We start from the raw sequence: 19,820 nt of genomic DNA on the forward strand, positions 1-19,820 counted from the left end.
AGGTTCCGTATACTTCATAGTATGGTTATTGAACAATACCTGGACTGAAGAGACAGTTAAGCACGAGACATAGTTTACTAATAAATTAGCTGATGCCACAGGTCACTTCAAGAAGAGATGGAAATCTTTGGCTCTTGAACACTTCAAAGTTTAGAGTCTGCCACATGTATTTGATTCTAAATCTCCTCAATCTTGATGTAGGAAAGCAAGCAGAGTTTCAGGCCTCTGAACTAATAAACAGCTGCAGAACTCCCTCCAAAAAGCTGACCTCTAATCAGTGGTCATGGAGGAGACACCATCTCTACACCATTCCCACTGGTTAAGCAACAGCCATACTAACAGAGAATTAATTCAGTAACTTCAGCCCTCCTGAAGAATAGGGGTTTTTTTAAAGTATCAGAAGCAAAAAATTGGCTTGACCACATAGTAAAAAAATAAAGAAACAAACAAAAAAGCTCTGAAAACTGTCTGTATTTAAAAAATTTAACCACTTCAGAACTACAAGCTATATACAGTAACACACATGTAACTTAGATTTCTCTCTGTTGTGAAATATATTTATCACAAATATTTTCAAGACATTTGGGGTTTCAGAAAATGAAAACTTTAGTAAAGAAGCAGCAACTATTTTGTACAAAGGAGCAGAGATTATTACTATAACAAATTTTTCCTTTTTATTGGTGGGGACAACCTTAGTTAAATTATAACTTAATTTCTTCCAAACGTGTATTTAATGCTATGGGGCAGTAAGTTTTAATTAAATAGGAATTCTGGAAGTTAATAAGCCAGGAAAATTAGCAGTAACTATATAAATACAGTTTGTATATTTTTATTTACAGGATTTGTACATTTAATCGCAATCCAACAATACACACACAGAGGTATATATGCTTAAGAGTACTGTGACAAAAGGCATGTTTTAGGTAAAGAAAAATTAATATACCTGAAATCCAATTCATCATTACTGTTATTCATAATACCCATAGCCAGAATCATTATCCTTGTGTAAAAAAACCTTTCAAGTTCTAACAGGATAAATGTTGTTAGAATCACAGAATGATGCAGGCTAGGAGGGACCTCTGCAGGTCTCTAGTCCAACCAACCACTCAAAGCACGGCAGCCTCAAATTTAGATCTGGTTGCCCAAGGACTCATTGTGGTAAGTTATGAAAATCTCCAAGAACAGAATTCAACAACTTCTGTGTTGAATTCTCATTGTGACTTTTTTCTCATCATTGGAAGATTCCTAACTGCAGCTAGGGATCTTGTCCTGGATTCTTATCCTTCCACCATACACCTCTGACAAAAGCTTGGTTCAATCTTCCTTAAAACTCTCTCTTCCACTCCTAGGTACATAGTAGTTGCAACTATAACTTTAACAGAAAGTGTATGAAAGGAATGAAGAGCACAACCTCAAAATAAATCATGTCAAAAAATACAAGCATATCATGAGCAACAGAATCACAAGCACTTGGTAGTGCTCATGACAAACACAGACAATAGAAAGCATCAAATTGGTTCAAACTCAACACTTCAAGTTATCAATAATTCTTTTTCAAGGAAGAACAAACCTGGGCCACTTTAACGGAATTTTGAGTAGAACCACCAGCATGATACTCTACTTTGAACTTTTTCACAAGTTCTTCAAATCTGTTAAAAAAAAAAAAGAAAAATAGAAGGTTGAGAAAAGTTAAACTGAACATTTTTTTTTCCCAAAAGACGACATGAAGATTATAAGGCGATGACATCGTGTTATTTAAAAATCAAGAAATTCAGATACATTAGTTGCTACATATGGTGCAAGCCTAGGAACATCTATTTAGATCTTGTCCAGATTACAAAGCAAAGTGTGACAACAATTTGTATCTTTCACCTAACAGTTACAAGTAAATAACTGAAACAAATCATTATCTGAACCATAAGCTTGATTGTAATGAACTGTTATATTGATAAAATATATGCCTGAAGAAAAATTATGTAAATGAAGACATTCAGATACTTATTTCACCTCATTAAAGCTAAAAACAGAATGTAAAATTAGGTGAAAAGACTCCGGATATCTGGTCTCTATTTAAAAATAAATTGACCCAAACAATGGTGCTAAGTTTTAAGTTTTCACATTAAAATGGTGCTAAGTTTAAAGTTTTATTCACATTTTGACAGGTGAAGAACTTTTATGAACAAATCTATTAGTATGTGAGAAAATCTGATAACAGAAAAGCCAAGTGTCTCCAGATGAGCTTTCAAATCCTTCAAGTCATACTACTATGAAAACAGCACTGTCTGGTAACATTCAGTAGTATATTATTAGGTTTGAATGTCAAAACAAATATTTAAACTTTTAATGAAAATATCTACCCTCACAGTTCATATCAAACTTCAGGGTTAAGACCCTGAGAGAGTTCTAAAGAACACTGTTCCTTGTCTAAGATATATTTTGCATCTCTGATGACAGTACACCACAGCTTAAAAACCAGCCTTCTCTCTAGTCACCGGCTACAGAAAATGGAAGTGTCACAGAAAAGCGAACTAGAATGAGTGAGCTGTGGAGACCGCAGGGAGACTGTGCATAAATACTGCGTCGTGCCTTTAAGTTCTAAGCACACTTCAAAATCAGTGGATTAAACAGCAGGATTAACAACCCCAGAAGACATTAAACTCAGAAGGAAGTACTCCTGGAGGCAAGTTAAAATGTTTACTGTAAAATTTCTTTGTATGTTTGAGGTTCAAAATGACCTCAAGGTCAACCCTAATTAATAGCATAGATGTGCCCATAAGGTCGATTAACTTTAGATGTTTATCTTTACCAAATGAGGCTTGCCCAGTTAGTAGAATCTTTTAAAGCAGTGACACATCTTCAGACACAATAAACAATGAACACTATCTGCCAACCCTACTCTTCCTCTCCCCCTCACAACCCCCATCTCCTTATAGTATGTGAACAATGGCTTTGGAGATAGATTTGTCAAATAATGACTTGTTTGTTTAAAAGGTTTTGATTTTCAATACCATGTTACTTATAAGAGCATTTTTATTTCTACAGTACTTTCCATTTAAAATGTTTGAATAACGAGCTGCTCACCCTAGCAAACTACCAATGGGCAGACAATTAGAAAGAACCAAGAATTAAATTACCACATATGCTTTTCACAGTTATCCACACTACTAATTATCCACCAATTCTATGTCAAGCAATTGAAACCTCAAATGATAGCAAGTAGCTGAGAGTGGGAAAAAATAACAAAACCCAACAGATCTAACAATTGCTTCTCAAGCAAAGACATACAAACCATCATGAACAATTAAGTTTTTTGGCAATATTTTTTTCTTTAATTGACATCTTACTTTTTCAATCAATTTGAGTGTGTACTGCCCAAAACACATGGAATTTTTGGTATTCTTGGATATCTACAAGCATGCCAATTGATATTTTAATTCCTTTACCTGAAGACATCTAATATTTCTAGGTCTGTATTATTTAATGGCATGTTAAATCTTATAAATTTAGTAAACTGTAGTTGATCATCTATGTTAGCATCTCTAAATCTAGCTGAGTATCCATTTACATGCTTATCTTGTAGTTTGAATAAAATATTTGGTATCTGCGTTTGGGGAAAAAAATGGAAACAGCCTTAAAATACTGTCTGCATTATGAAGAATTCAAGGTGACAGCTACGTAATCTAAGAAATAATCTGAATAAGGTATTTAAAATTACCTAATAGAGTAAAACAAACAATGGCGACTATCTTTCACTACTTCAGATTGAGCATTAACAGACCTAACTCCTTTTCTTCTAATTAAGATAGCAAACATCTCCAAGTATCAGTTATACAAAATAGAACAAGACTTTGTACAATTGCAAGAAAAGTAATTTTTGCTGGTCAACCTCCATGACACATCAAAATGACAAAATAAATGGTGTTATTTTAATCCACAAGACCATGATAACCAAGTCATGTCAAGAATGACTCAACATTAAGAATGCCAATAGCTTTTTATCTTGATAAACAATTAGATGGACATTTTCCAAAATTTCAGTAGATGGCACAAGCAGCATGGGAACACTGACTTTGTCACTGCTGTATGTATGACCTGCAAAGAGAAAACTGTCATTCCAGCATGCCTCAGAAACATGGTATTTGCTTTTATAAAACTCTCCATATTAAGGAAGGAAGTTCAACTGTACAAACTGCTCTGAGGCCTGGGAATGCTAAACAGAGCTTCTGTGTGTGCTTCAGGACTAAGCTGTTATCACACTTGGGATAATTCAAGAAAATTAGAACCTTATGAGCAAGACTGAATAATATTATTGTTTCAGCTTCTGAAACTGTTGGTCTTTCTCAAGGCTGTGCTATATCTGAGAACTGTGACCCTTCTCCTGACCTAGCAACTTACCATTACCTTAAATAACAGAATAATAAATCCCACAATCAGCACCATAGAGGGGCCCCTATTTTTGGTACCATGAATTTGTTTGCCACATTACAGCATATTTTAACAGAAACAAATTTGCATTTGCAGGAGCATGTTTTCAGCTGTGATACTGCTGATCAACTCTAGCACTGACCAAAGAGGATATGTTCATAATTTGCTCAATTACACTAAAGGTAAGAGCACTTCTGTCAGTTGTTTTTTTTTCCTCCCCTTTTTAAAAATTGAACTTGATACTGAAAGGTGGGCTTCATTTTTGACAGAATTAATGGCTATTAAAAAAAGTATAAGGTGGTAATGGAAGAAGCTATTTTATAAAAGAATACAAACAAGAATGAGAACAATATTTTTATGCTTTTTTAAAAAAAAAATACACTTCCTTACATTACAGGAGGTGGAGGCTGATTTTTGAAAAGCACAGACTCCTCTTACATATGCTATACCATTACCTCAAACTGGAGACGGCTGTTAGAATTTCCCCCCAGTAAGTACCATTGCTGACAATTCCACCACTCTGTCACTCAAACCATTCATAACCTGAGCATCACTATCCATCTTCTCTGTGTCCTCTTACCAAACTATGTTTAAACCTTACACTATTCCTTCTCACAGCACCTCTTAACAAGCACGATTTCCTGTACTATACAGATAAATGCACTCATCTTAATATCTAATCTCTTCAGACAGCTGCAAAGATCATCTGTGTCAGCTATCTCTCTGATCAGCTCACCTCTCACAACACACCTCTTCCAGCTCCTTCTCAGGCATTTCAAGCAGAAGCTACTTGTCTATATTCTCAAGGCCCTGCAAAGCATTATGGCACTGAACATACCATCCTTCATTCCAGACATTCAGATTTACAACAGCCTCTGGGCACAAAGCAGTCAACAAAAATACCCTTTCTCTTGCTAACCCATGATATCATCCAACCTCCAGTTACTGGAATTCTCTATGAATATTAGCAAATCTACTTTAAATCTTCCTTCAAAATATCTTTCACCATAATGTCTTAGAAAAGTCATCAGCAAGGCTGTGTGATTTCCCAAGGCTATTCTCCAGCCTAATGACTGGCAACCCTCTCCTGGATCAATGCCCATCTTGCAACTTGCTTTATACACAAAATCTGAATCTTTTTGAAGACTATCTTCTTGTTCTATGCTCTACAGCAGCAAATACAGTTATGTTTGGCTCACCATGGTTTCAAAACCAAACTGACAACAAAAACAAGCACATAAAGCATTCCCTACAACTGAAAGCAGACAAGATAAAGCAATGGAACTACAGTAAAGAAAATTAAAGCTATTCAAGAAATGCTGTTAAATTTCTGGACAAATATTAGACTACAAAGAAACTCTTTTTGAAGAGTAAAAAGGCCATAGATTACCAACATTTAACTGTCTTATATAGAGAGAGCATCAGGATAAAAACCACTTCTGATGCATATCTCAGAAGCTACTTACCTGCAAGAATGAGAGAAAAGTAATCTCTTGTTTTTCAGCAGGGTGTGTTGCCTTGGATATCTTTAGATATATCTGCTTATTGCCTAAGAAGTACTCAATAGCATATATCAGCAGGGAGCTACACTTTAAAAGAATCAGCTGCCAAAACCAGCTTTTTGCCCTTTTTGCTTTTGTCTGCCAGATAATGACAGACTGACTATAAGACAAAAATCTGGTTGTTCTATATAATAATAATAATAAAAAAATATTTCAGTGGATTGTACATTTTTGTTTGGTGTTACAAAACCCCTTCAAAAACTCTAAGATGGAAACCTCTTAATCAATAAAAGGTTGCAAGTTGCACATAAGTCTGTAACTTCTTTTTCTTTAGAGGTCAGTTGGGGCTGGGGAAGCTGCCTTTGTTGATACCTCTAAAGAAGGTAGTAGGATTTGGTACGTTTTCAAGCTATTGAATGAATTTTAACTAAGATTTTCATTAAAAATCATAATTAATGGTGATTAACACCTTACCCAGATATTTATTTAGTTGCAAGAAGTAGTTATATTAAGACATGGCAATAGCTTAAGTGTTCAGCTGTGAGGAGAACCAGACAAATACACAGTTAAATGTCTGATCCTTTTAATTGCATTTTCAAAAAAACTACTTAAATTTTCAAATTAAGTAACTGTGTCAGAATGTCCATGAAATCATTTCATAAATTAAAGAAAAACATACGTGAGAGAGCATCATATACAACCTGTTATAATACTACTAAAAGCTCAGTAAAACTACAAAAAAGTACCAAATCTTATTCCTATTTTTTCAGAAAACGCTTCTGGAATAAATCTACACAAACAACTAAATAACGCCAAATGTGCATCCTGATTGTTTTGCAGGGCATGGCAGAAGTAGTTATGCATACATCTGGACAAGCCTGTCATCTGTCACATTCTCAGTTTCATCACAGCCTGGGCCAATGCCAGAATGATGCCGGCAGCCACACCGCTAGGCAGATGGGGCACATGTTGTAGAAAGACAACTTTCCCTGGTCAGTGTTAGCAGGCAAGCTGAAACCCTCATAATTTGCTCCTAAGCAAAATCTAACTCAGATTTAAGAAAAAGGTCTAGTCTCAGGATTCAAACATTAAAGGTAAACCACAAGGTATTATTTTTAAACAGAAGTAAAAGGGAGAATAGTTTAGGACAAATACTGTAGGTAGAAAGTAATTCATATTTTTATCTTTTAAGAGTGTACTTAATTTCTCTAAATTGTACAACTCAGTGTTCAAAGTGCAAACATCAGAAAGGATAGTTACATATATGAACTGTTTAATCCTTAGTCTTTGACATATGACCAATTAAGATTGAGATGCAGATATAATTGGTTGATCTTACTTAAAATTGGATCTGAAAGAGCAAAAATACTGCCTTTTAGAAATGAGGTAGAATCACAAAGGTACATGAGAAAACTTTGTAACAGCTGCTTGGCAATGACTGATTTAACCCAGAGCTAGTTCTTCTCCTTATTAGCTTGGCACAGAATTAAAGAGCTTGGGAATGGGTAGGGGAATAGAGGGGAAGAATGAAACATGCTAAAAAGGAAGTATTGGAGCCAGGTTAGCACCATGGACATAACACAACAGAAAGCTAAAAGTGTTAGGAATATGATTGCTACAACTGAATATAGCAGATTATCATATTTTTCTCCTTTATTTACTGAAATTCAGAAAATAGTGACTCTTATGGAAGTATTTACTGTTGCAAACTAGAATTTCATATAAAGTATTTTTCTAATCACCTCATCCAAACAAATAGCAAATGAAAAAAGCCAGTAATTCCAACCAGGTTAGGATTATGAGTACCAAATGTTAATATATGAAAGAAGAAAAAAAAATGCATAGGCAAATTGCAAGATTCATAGCTTTGAAATATTTTACCACAAATGTTAGTGAGGTTGAAAAAAATGCACTTAAATGTCAGTTTGATAAAAGCCAAAAGAACATTTTCCACATGTGTTTGCATTTAAGCATATTGAAACAAGATGGAAAAAGTAACAGTCATTCAAATGTAAGGTTAAAACATCAGCTCTTAAGGATCATGATTTAAAGACATTTCTCAAAGTAATTTTTTTTTCTTTTCTCAGTAAGGAGTCAGGCAAATTTATTCAAGTGTTCTTGAAAAGCTGCCCTTTTTCCAGATTATCTGGATATCTTCCTCCTCTCCATTATCTCAAAAATGTACATGATTATACTCAGAAGCATCAGCCATCACAAGGCAAGTGTTTCTGTTGATATTCTGAAGTGTTGTAGGAAAATGAAAAGGAAAACTATACCACTAGAATATTAAAAAGATTATATTTCTAACTGTCAGTAAATGCTACAAATACATACTCACATTATATATACATAGAGTATCTTCACAAACCTTAAAATATGTGTATTATATGATTACTACATATAGGTCACAGAGACTAAAACTTCGCTCTCGCTATTAAATTTCTCATCAAAACATTTTAAAAAGTTTCATCTGAGGACAATCAGAAATACTGTAAGAGAATTTCCATCAGTTCAGTAATTCACTACAAGATTATGCATTCCTCCTACTGTCTTTTTGGAAGATCTTCCAAAAGATTAGCCCAGACTCAAAAATTTTGCAGATACATCTAGGGATTTGCACCATAGTATTTGTTGTAAAACTTCATAGCCAGAAATAGCTCCCTGCCCTTATGCATAGCCAATAAGGATCGAAAGACATTGCAGGCAGGGAAAAGCACGTAGCATTTGCCGCCTTCATCCCTGGATGTGCCAAAGTATGTTCTGGAGCATTAAGGAACAAGGTTATTTCCTTTGTTATTTCTCAGCAGTATTATGAAAACATTTACACTTGCTCCCGATGTTCCCAGTATTCATTTGGCAGCTTGCATACAAGAATACCACTTCCCCAAAAAAGTGTCATTTTCTGTTTGCTTCTTGTAAGTAGCATGTGAAGAATACATGCATTCTGAGACCTACAAGTAAATTTGTCGTGTCCAAATTTCCTTGCTAACTAACCAATGAAAGGGCAAGTTGTTTATCATATTTATAAAGTAGTATACTTCTTAATCCTTTTAATATCAATAGTTTTGTCCTACAATAAAAATGCAGGAACACAAGTAACACTGACAGGTTTTGAAAATAAGACTAGATTTACAAAATTAAAAGCAAATTAGAGATCATAATCCTAATTATGCAACAATCATATGAGACTGCAATAGATGCTTCCCATTTGGCACAGTAGAGACCAGGTGTTAACTGTCAATAAACCTTTAGTGAATGCTAATTGAAACTGCTGTTTCACAAGCATCAACTTATGCCAGCTCACATCAAAGTGAAAATTTGTTTAACTTAACAGAATATTTGCTAAGAATATTTTAATATTAAAAGTATTCAGTCATCAAGAGATCTTAGACCTTAACTCTGATACAATTTAGATTATCTAAAGCTGCAGTACAAACCCTATTAAACTGCCTGTAAAGAGCTGACAAAAAAGCCCCATATGCACACTCACACCTGCAGACAGAAATATTTTACTACAGTAACTTTACAATTTGTACTTTTATCTATAAATACGTCAAAATAGTAAAACAATAGAAAATAAGTTAACCAAGTTGCAAAGTTTGGGTTCCAATTCAGAGTCGATAAAATATTAGAAAGTTTTGCAGAGCTGTTCCAAAACCAATTTATAAACTGTTTCCATACACTCAGATTAATAAGCATTTTATCCAAATAACATTCTCTATTAACACAAAGTCCAAAACAATGGTGACACTTGTTAACCACAACCTAAATACATTTTTTGTTCTTTATCATAATACAAATGGTTCATGTCAATTCAACTACACTGCTAAAACATTTATTTTTCTTCACACATTGTGCTATTTCAAATTTTTACATCAGTAAGCAGTCAGTAAATTTAAACCAAGAAAACATTAAAAATAGATCAGAATATTTAGGTAGACCAAGACAACAGTACACTTCCATTCCAAGCTACTATTAACATTCAGTGAGCTATAATAATTTTCCTTCTGAACAAATACTGAGTGCAGAAAACCCTGCTTTGATCATAACCAACATTAAATATCAAGTAAGATTTCTCTTTTAGTTCGCTTTAATCTCCCTGTTTCTCAATACAGCTGTGTCTTGAACATCCTTTAAGATAGTCAACTACTGATAGTGGGTAATAACAGAAATTCTGTAGCTCAAAAACACAGGCAGTATTTATTACCACAAGCACGCATGCATACTCCCAAATATATTTCCTTTTTTAACTTTTTGGTAAGTACGTAATCATGTGTCCACAGCTTTATTTTCATTAGCTGGCACTGTAAACTACAGAAGGAATCAACTGCTTAATATCAACATCTTTGGACACTAAGGGGAAAAAAAATATACAAGAAAGAAGGAACCAGAACTGTTCAGAAGGAATAACGTACAACTACATTGCTTTCAGTTCTGGAAAAGACAAAAATCTGGTGCTCCTACAAGCAGCAGAACTTACACTGGTGGGATGACATCTAAGGACTGGATACATAAGAATACACTGCTATCTGAGAAGACGCATGAATTGCCTACCAGGGGGACCATTAGAGGATAACCTATAGAGTCAGTGTAGTGTACGCAAACTGGCCATAAACACATGATATCAGGATTTGGAAGCAGTCTAGCCACAGCAGCCTGATGTTTAGGAGAAGTTAATTCTTTCTGCAAAAACAGAGGTAAGTTTTACCATGCAACTTTCCATGCTACTACAGTTAAATTGATTCTGATACTTACACTGGCTTATTCATAGGTTTCTCAAGTGTTTTGACCACAACTCTACTGTCAGCAATGTAGAGATATGCCAGATTTCTAAAATGTGAAATACTAATCTTGACTAAACCAGTCTAAAACCTGCAGATTATATAGGAGCAGCACACACTGGTAATATCAGATTCTTTTAACCATTCAGGTTTAAAGCATTTTGAACAGTGACCACAGCAAACTGAGAAGATGGGTTAAAGTGGTATAAGTTGAAGGGTGAACAGGTGCTAATAATGCAAAAATATTTATCTGAATGAGGTAAGATAAAATGCTCTCTTTTATCTCAATATTCCATTGATAACTGGAAAAAAGCAAATCCAAACAGCTAAATAATCAATAGAGTAAAAATTATTAGCTGTAAAGGAAATATGCTCTTGCCAACAAAACAGAAAGGCCTCTTCAGACTTGTAATATGCTCTACAAGAGTAAGATGTGTAAACAAAACAAGGTAAACATATAGATTGTAAGTGGCACTGGCAGTACCAAAGGTGACAAAAAGACTTGATACCGATGCTATTCTTTAAATAATTTCCTTCATAGAAGAGGGTTTGTTTCTTTCCATCTTTCATACAGTTCTCCCTAAATCTTTGCAAATTTTTTTTATGAATCATTTGCACTACCAAATTCTGGAATTTCAATAATACAAAAATGAAACAACCAGATGAACAACTTTTATTACTCTTACATTGAGTGTCTTACTTGAGCAGTGATATTTTCAGCTGCAAAACAAAGCCTCTCATGTTGTATCAGCACAAAACCTTCAAACCTTGAGGGAAGCAGTCAGAGAAGAGACTATGAATTGCACACAGAAAGAAAAAAAATGTAAAATATCATTTTCAGTTGAGACCCAAAAGAAAGATGCTGGATAACTCTTTAAAATAATACACTGAATGTTGATGAATTTGGGTTCTCTCAAGGATGCAAGGCTTATATAGGGCTTATTTAGTTAGGAATCTTTCCAGAAGAACTAGAGAACATATTCAGACTTCAGGAAGTCTATGATGTTCTGAATTAGGAAGCAACTATGTATTATTCTTTATCTGTAAAAGGTGACTGTCTTCAATTAACCTTCTTTCTCAAAAATGTTTCACTATTATATCATTACCAGGCTCTTCATCAGTCTTCCAGTTTTTGAGATTTTCATATACATCATAATACAATAATGACTACATGCTCATTCTTAGAGGGAGATAAACCTCCATTTCAACATATTTTCTACTTGAAGCTTTAGTTACTTGACAGAATATCTCCTGCAGAGATTAGCCTATTATTATTTGCTACAGACCCTCTCCGAAAGCAAGAAGCCCATTTTCTCCAGATGACTCATTAACAAGCACGACAGAATGAAGTGTTCCAGCCTGAAATGCCAACAGCTAAAAATAACTTATCCCACAGCCTATGACAATTCAGTCCATCTCTTCACTCCATAGGCACAATCTCAGAGGGTCACCTTTTGGGGAAAAAAATTAGCACATGCAATGAACAGGGGGGACACGATCCACCCAAAAATCACGTTACAGAAAAGCTGCAAGGGAATAGTACTGCATAAATCATTTCAAAAAGCAACGTTCCAAGAAGCAATAAAAGGCTAATTCCACAGCAGAAAAACAATTCATGGACTGAAAGGAAAAATCCAAACATTTGACCCAAATATAACAACACTGAGAGGCTCCCTCTGATAAACTGGTCATTTTGACTCCCTCTATCTGTGTACACCCTGCCACTATGACATTAAGACATGTTTAGTGATACCCTATGTTAGTACTCATGCTATTATTAAAAAGCTTATGGTCAGCTGTTAAGTTTCAGAGAATCACACAAGCTCACTGAACAGTATTTCTAAAAAGCAGAATTTCATAACAGGAGTTGTTAATGAAAGAATTTATCTCCTTTCTCAAGAAGGCTGGAATGAATGAGGAAGAAACTTACCTTCTTACACTCAGCCCTGCAAAAACTAGGGAGGGAAAAAAAAAATAAAATTGTCTTATAGATGTGGCGCATCTACCACTTCTCTGGGCAACCTGTTCCAGTGTTTTGCCATGCTCATTGTATATCTAGTCTAAATCTACCCTCTTTTAGTTTAAAAGCACTACCCCTTGTCCTGTCGCAACAGGCCCTACTTGTCCCCATCTTTCTTATAAGCCCCCTTTAAGTACTGAAAGGCTGCAAAAATGTCTCCCCAGAGCCTTCTCTTCTCCAGGCTGAACAACCCCAACTCTCTCAGACTTCCTTCACAAGAGAGGTTTCTAACCCTCTGATCATTTTTGTGGTCCTCCTCTGGATCTGCTCCAACACATCCATGTCTTTCCTGGGCTGAGGGCTCCAAAGCTGGACACAGCACTGCAGGTGGGGTCTCACCAGAGCAGAGAAGAGGGGGAGAATCCCCTCCCTCGACCTGCTGGCCATGCCTCTCTTGATGCAGCCCAGGATAGGGTTGGCCTTCTGGCTGTGAGCACATGTTGCTGGCTCATGTCCAGGTTTTAATCCACTAGTACCCTTAAATCCTTCTCCACAGAGCTGCTCTCAATCCCTTCATCCTGCAGACTATATTGATACTGGGGGTTGTTCTGACCCAGGTGCAGGCCTTGCACTTGGCCTTGCTGAATCTCATGAGGTTCACACCAGCCCACTTCTCTGTGGGAGACTCAGCAGCTACACATTAACCCTCAGTGGCCTGTATGTCTGGAAAGCTGCTGGAACAAAACACCAGTGCATAAGCACCTGGTAGTTAATTGTCACAGTGACCATTAACTTCGTATCAACATTTTCTTTACAAATCAATATGCATTTCTTTCTTCAACAAGATAACTGGCCTAGTATGGAACAGAGGAAAAGTAGACATAATAAACCCCAACTTAAAAAATGTTCCTGGCATTTTCTCATGTGACATTCTCATTCAGAAAATATGAAATAAAACTAAGTATTCTTAAGTTGTAGCACCAGTAAGTGAAAAGCATCAACTAAAACTGTAATTTCCTATATAACCAAAATATATCTCAGCCTTGGTCCAAATGTGATTATCCCATTCTGCTGCGCAGTTAACATTTATTAATCAGGCACCTAAATATAACAAAACCTAAACTTTGCTTAATGTTCCAAATACAATTAAGATAAAAAAAACAACAAAAAATTATTTTAAGAAGAAAGCTAGTGAGGACTAGCAGATCAGAAATTTAAAGAACGAGGACCAAACAGGAACTAACTAGGATTAGGCAGCAGTATCACTGGGGGCAGAAGGGAGAAGTTATCTGAAAGTAACGGAGGATCAAAAATGTAAAAAATCAGTCAGCAACATAATTCCATTGTGGCAGCTGTGGGAGCAGAAGTGTGTATATTTTTCTGGAATATAGTAGTAAGGATGACAAATGTTAGACGCAAGGAAAATGTACTCTTTTCTACTCAATCATAACGAAGGCCCCAACTGTCAAAGTCCTATTTTGGTAGCCTACTTTGAGATGAAAAGCAGTCTGGAGAATTAATTGGAAGGCAAGTAGAATAAGGCAAGTAGGTATTAAAACATGATGTATAAGAAAAGAGTGAAGAAACTGAGCTCAAACAAGAAAAGAAATATCTAGAAACAAGATGGACAGTTCAATAATGACTCTTACAAAGAAATCAAACATTTCTATATATCCCTTGCATACAGGAAGAAATGAGCTTAACTAAGACTTAGACTACACATTACAGAAAGCTAACCACATGTAGTGAGATACCCTACATATATAGGGGGGAGAATCTCCTCTTTATGAAAACAGTTAGACAAAGTTTTAGATATTCCAGCTACATATGTTTAGCTTGGTGCCGTACAATGGACTTGAGGCTCATACCAGCGCTCTGTGTCTATAATTAAAAGTACAGGAGAAAACTGAATGACATTTTCTCAGTTCTTTTACTTCTAGGTTGAACATTCCTTTAATCTTCTACACATAATAACACAAAAGCTCCCACAGGAGAGAAAACAACATACAAAGAGATTGCAAAGGAGCTCACTACACACTTTTTGAAGAAAACGAAAGTCAACAACTCATTTCATTTCAAACACAATCTTTCACATTAAGGTCACAAAGATAAAGAATATCCAACTGTTCAAGAAATCACGCAACTCTAACAGAGTTCCACAGAAACTCAAAGCAATCACCACCACTTCTACAAATGCTAGAAACATTTCTTTAACTTTCACAAATAAAGAAAAATATTACAAAAATTTGTAAAAAATCAAAACTCAAAATCATACCTAAATCTCCTGTTGGGGAGAGGGTAAAAGGAAAATACATGTAAGAATTAAAAAAAACCCTAAACCCACACATCCTTTTGCAGTAACTGTAGACATTCCATATAGGCGAAAGAGCAATTTTGAATACCTAGACAAGACCAGAATGAGAGTTTTCATGAGCAAATCTGAATGTCCTGAGGTTGATATGAGAGACCAACTTTAGAAAATGTACTTTTTAAGAGGATGTTAAGACTTCATTTTAGTGATGTATCGGTGTGTATAAAGTAAAAATAGTCCTAAAACAATAAAGGACCCTGACCTAAATACTATTGCTCATGTATAAGATATGCCAGGTTGAAAAATCTCCATGTTATGATTGTTCTCTGCTCCTCCTAACAAAAATGGAGGATGTCATCATGCCAGAGTGAAAAGCAACAGCGTGAACACCATAAGAAGCTTTGGTCCCCAACACCTTAAAAGGGAAATTGTGAGAGGCTGAAACAGGTACAGTGAAGAGTAACAGGCATAATCAAAGTAATGGAAATGCTTTCTTATTAATTAAGACAACCAGGACAGTCTAGAAGAGTCAACTATGGAAAGAAACAATCATCTATAAATTTGTAAGTGGAACAAGTTGTGACTATTCACATCATCTCATAATACATGAGATAAAGGGCATCAATGAACCAAGCTAGTGACAGATTCTGAAGATGGAAAAGAACATACTTCTAGAAGATGTACAGTAAAGCTATGGCACTCTTTCCTTGGCAGACCATGAATGTCAGAAGCATACTGGATTCAATAAATTACTGGATAAATTAATGGACAAAACATCTAACAAAATTTATTTGGTGAGAAACTCTTCTCCCCACCCCCAAACACCTACCATCTACATTTCACAAACTCTCTAAACATTATTTGATGGAAGCTGGGAGAATATTCAACATCAACACAGAAATTCCGTAATGCTTGCTATATTTCAGTCCTTCCCTCCAGTTTAAAATACTAGTAATTGAACTTTTGAACTGACTGGATGTGACCATAACGATGTTCTTACATAATACTGAACAGAGGAACATGAGCCATTTCATGTGTTTTAAGTAGCCTGTGACACCATGACACACCGTTTTGTTATTGAGAAGACTTGGGCTACTTGGTATTATTGGCACTTAGCTATTCTTGGGACTAACATTTATGTTAGTGTAGCTGAACCACTTGCAAAAAAAAAAGTTTGGTCCTTATGCCAAAGACTGGCCAATGATGTTCACTGCATTACAGCAATGCTACCCAATTCACATTTCAGCTATATTTTCTGTAGTGCATGTAGTCTTTGGGATGATCCATAGAGAGCATTACTGAGTGGAGAGCTTGAAAAGATTGTCTCTACCTGACAGAAGATGGTGGGTGACTCCCCTGTAAGTTTGTATATGCCACTCTGTATGGGAACGCCTCTGCAAGAACCTGACTTTGTTCACAAAGCCTATCCTTTTCTAGCAGGAGTTCCTGACTTATGCTCACCACAGGCATAATGTCTCAAATTGTGTAAAACTATTTCCCTCTCCAACTTTTACTCAGTAATTATACTGTAAAAATAGTAAAAGAAAGGCCTCTCTCCAAATCCTTTGAGATGACAAAAAAGGAGGATGAAAACAAACATATTCATCCTCTCTCTAAGAATGACCAGTGGTAATAAGAAAATTAAACTTTATACACAAAATATACACTAAAGCTTTTTGTCACAGAGCTGTTATTTGTATCAAGACCGTATTTGAGTCAATAGCAATGGAAATGCATCTGATCAAAGCATAAGTTGAACTGAGACAACTTGCAACATTTTCTCTTTTTGCATACCATGTAATTCTGTGAGTACAAAATTTCAACCAACTTAGATTAAGACCAACAATTAAACCAATTTTATATCTTTTATTTCAATCTCTAAAGATTTAGGCTTTTCAAAAATATGTTCTAAATACATTATTATGAAAGTCACAGTGAAATAATAACTTCAAAATTAGAGTTTTCAGTTTTAATAAACAGTTTGATATCATGGTGAACTCTAATTTGTTTGCTTGAACAGGGTCTTTTCCTAGTGGGTAGGAACAAAGCAGCTTTGAATTACAAACAATGCACTGCAGTCAGTAAAACTCATGAGGTATTAATTTACAGTTTCATCTGTGATCAGTTAAACTGTATGTGAAATCTTAAAACATCTTTTAAAAAAAACATTGCAAATAGCTCAATAAGATTTTTTCAACAGTGCTTTAACAAAAACCATACAATATTAACTACTATTGTCAAAACAGAGCCAAATGCAAGTTGTGTTTAAAGCCTGCATTCTAGTAATGAAACAATACTGAGACATGTTCTCCTTCAATAATATCTAAGGAGCTGATACAGAAGTAACAAATACAGTCACCAAAACCACTCTACTCTGATTTTTACTCATACAAGAATAATAACAAAAATGGAAGTAATAATAAAAAGAAACAAAAACCTAATTATCTGGGAAAAAAATGTATGTATGCATACATATATAAAAAACGTATTATATACTGCAAAATAGATACAGGGATTTTGCTACAGTGTAGATATTTATCTATGTATAACACATGGCAGTTTAACTGGTCTAGAATCAGAGTACTGTCAGCTTATTCTCTTACATCCCTGATCTCTTCTTCTGGCTGAAAAGTGTCTATGTCATAGCTTTGCAACATACTTAAAGGCACAACTATATTTACAGAACTTGCTTTTGAGGGAGACAACTTCCCAGCAATATGTAATTGTGGTCAATTGTGAATACTGAGAACATCTGGAACATTTATACTATTCTTAAAACATATTTATATTGCTAATACTTCTAAAAAGTAACTTTTAATAACCATTGAATTAACTTTCCATAATTGTTGAGGACTGTATCCATTCTATAAAACCTTTTATTCGACAAATATTTTTATTAATAGGCACTCATTCATTACAGAGGGAAATTATAATCTTGAACTTCAAATAGAAGCTCATTATGAACAACATACATCATACAAATACTTGAAAACATAAGGAAACTTTTGCAGCAGTCATCATAACTTGAAAGTAGCTAACATTCTTCACACATTTAGAAATACTTGTTTTGAAAATAGAATACTAAGCCATCAGTTACAAAGGCGATTTAAGACAGCTTTCACAGAAGTTTTTTACTTCCCTATAGAACTAGGAACATAAGCACATACAATTTTTACTGCATAAACATAGATGGTAGAAAGTTAGCAGAGATCATGACTTAACTATTGCCTTTATATCACACAAATCTAAACTCCTGCTGTGGAAATGATGTATCACTTGCTACTTTTCAATGACTTGCAATGAGAGCTATAGTAATTTGGTTTTCATTCATGAGGTTCTTTTTCTCCACTTGTAACTGTTCTTTACTAATTAGTAGCAGAGTTAAAATAATTCATTAAAACATAATATATAACATCTATTTTTAGACAACAGGTAATATTACACAATTAGATCTCTCAGGATTCATACATTCCATATATAACTACCAAAAAAAGTGTATGATGCTCTATAGACAAGGGTATCTTTTCATTACACCATCACCATTCTTTTCATATTGTGCTCTGAACAGTTCTACATTAAAAAATCATGTATGATCATATTGCCGAAAAACACCAGCACAGCAACACACACCTGTTATCAAGACTGAAGAATTTAAGACAATCATACAGCTGACAGTTACTGTAACCTTAGTGAAGATGGCAATAGCTGTCTGTATAAATGTTGTTGATCAGTTTTAACCTAAAGCAAGGCCAATTACTTTAAGTCACTTTCAGACATAATGAGTAGACACATCCACACTAAACATACTCCCAAAAGTAAACTCTTATGTTTCATGAGCAATCATCACATTGTTACTGGAACTGATATTTGACTGCACATTTGTTAGCTTAACTCACAGAAAGGACAAATATTTCCCAAAAATGTAAATATAAGATATCACTGGACAAAGACACATCCTGAAAACATGAAACGAAGTATACAATATCCAGAGACATTTCAAAGACCTTTTTTTCCTCCTCAGTTCAGTTTCTGATTCTACTATAGAGAAGTAAAACTTGTTTGGCAAAGATTATTAAACTAAATCAAGCCTTACAAATTAAAGATCTCTAAAAGGCTGCCTTGCAAATCTCCTGGAAAAGTGAACTGAAGATGCTGTTTATCTTCTGAACACATTATTTTTATAAAAGGCTTTGTAGGTTTAGGACAGGAATGTGACAGCAATGGCGATGACAGACAGTCATCAATGTATCACATACAAGCCTCAGATTAAGATACTGGAAGACAAATAAGCATATTTTCCAAAGCCTTTATTGCAAACCACCTGGATTTAAGATTTTTTAAATACGCATTTCATCAGAAGAAATCTTGAACACGGACAGACTACGAGCATATATAGCAGAAGACAACAAATCCTGGTCATGATTTTTTTGTACCTGAACAGGGAGAATCTCAAAAAGCTCTTTTTTCAGTTCCCTTTCTTTGTAAAGATGCATGTTATCCAGAACAGCAGGCCTGAGGATAGTGACAATTTTCCATGTGTTCTTTTATTCCTGTTTTCCAGTAATGGCTTCCAACAATTTTTTTACAACCTAATTGTCTCCCTGATTTTTCTCTTGCAAAGGTATCTAAAAAACTTATGATACTTTCCTCTGAGTAATAAAATTTAATTTAATTTATTATTTTAGTTTCTACCTAGTATCTTACTTTATGAAATACCTATTGAAGTCCCTTATTCCCTTTCAACCCTTAACTAGTTATACTAAACTATTTCCAAAATGAATGGGTTTTAAATGACCTCATCTGCAGTCCTTGTCTTCTTTTGTTTGATGGGCTCTCTTTTT

At 34.9% G+C, this 19,820-nt stretch overlaps 1 protein-coding gene across 2 annotated transcripts in view; it reads right to left on the minus strand.

Annotated features, from left to right (window-relative positions):
- Window positions 1–19,820, minus strand: part of ADK (adenosine kinase) — a 285,109-nt gene that overhangs the window by 211,879 nt on the left and 53,410 nt on the right. For both annotated transcript variants that reach the window (XM_026851592.1, XM_026851591.1), the window contains exon 4: window positions 1,571–1,649. In XM_026851592.1, coding sequence (XP_026707393.1) covers window positions 1,571–1,649 — 79 coding nt within the window. The remainder of the gene's footprint in view (window positions 1–1,570; window positions 1,650–19,820) is intronic.

The sequence above is a fragment of the Athene cunicularia genome (assembly GCF_003259725.1).
Source record: "Athene cunicularia isolate RWA chromosome 6 unlocalized genomic scaffold, athCun1 chr6_part1, whole genome shotgun sequence".
Taxonomy (NCBI): Eukaryota; Metazoa; Chordata; class Aves; order Strigiformes; family Strigidae; genus Athene; species Athene cunicularia.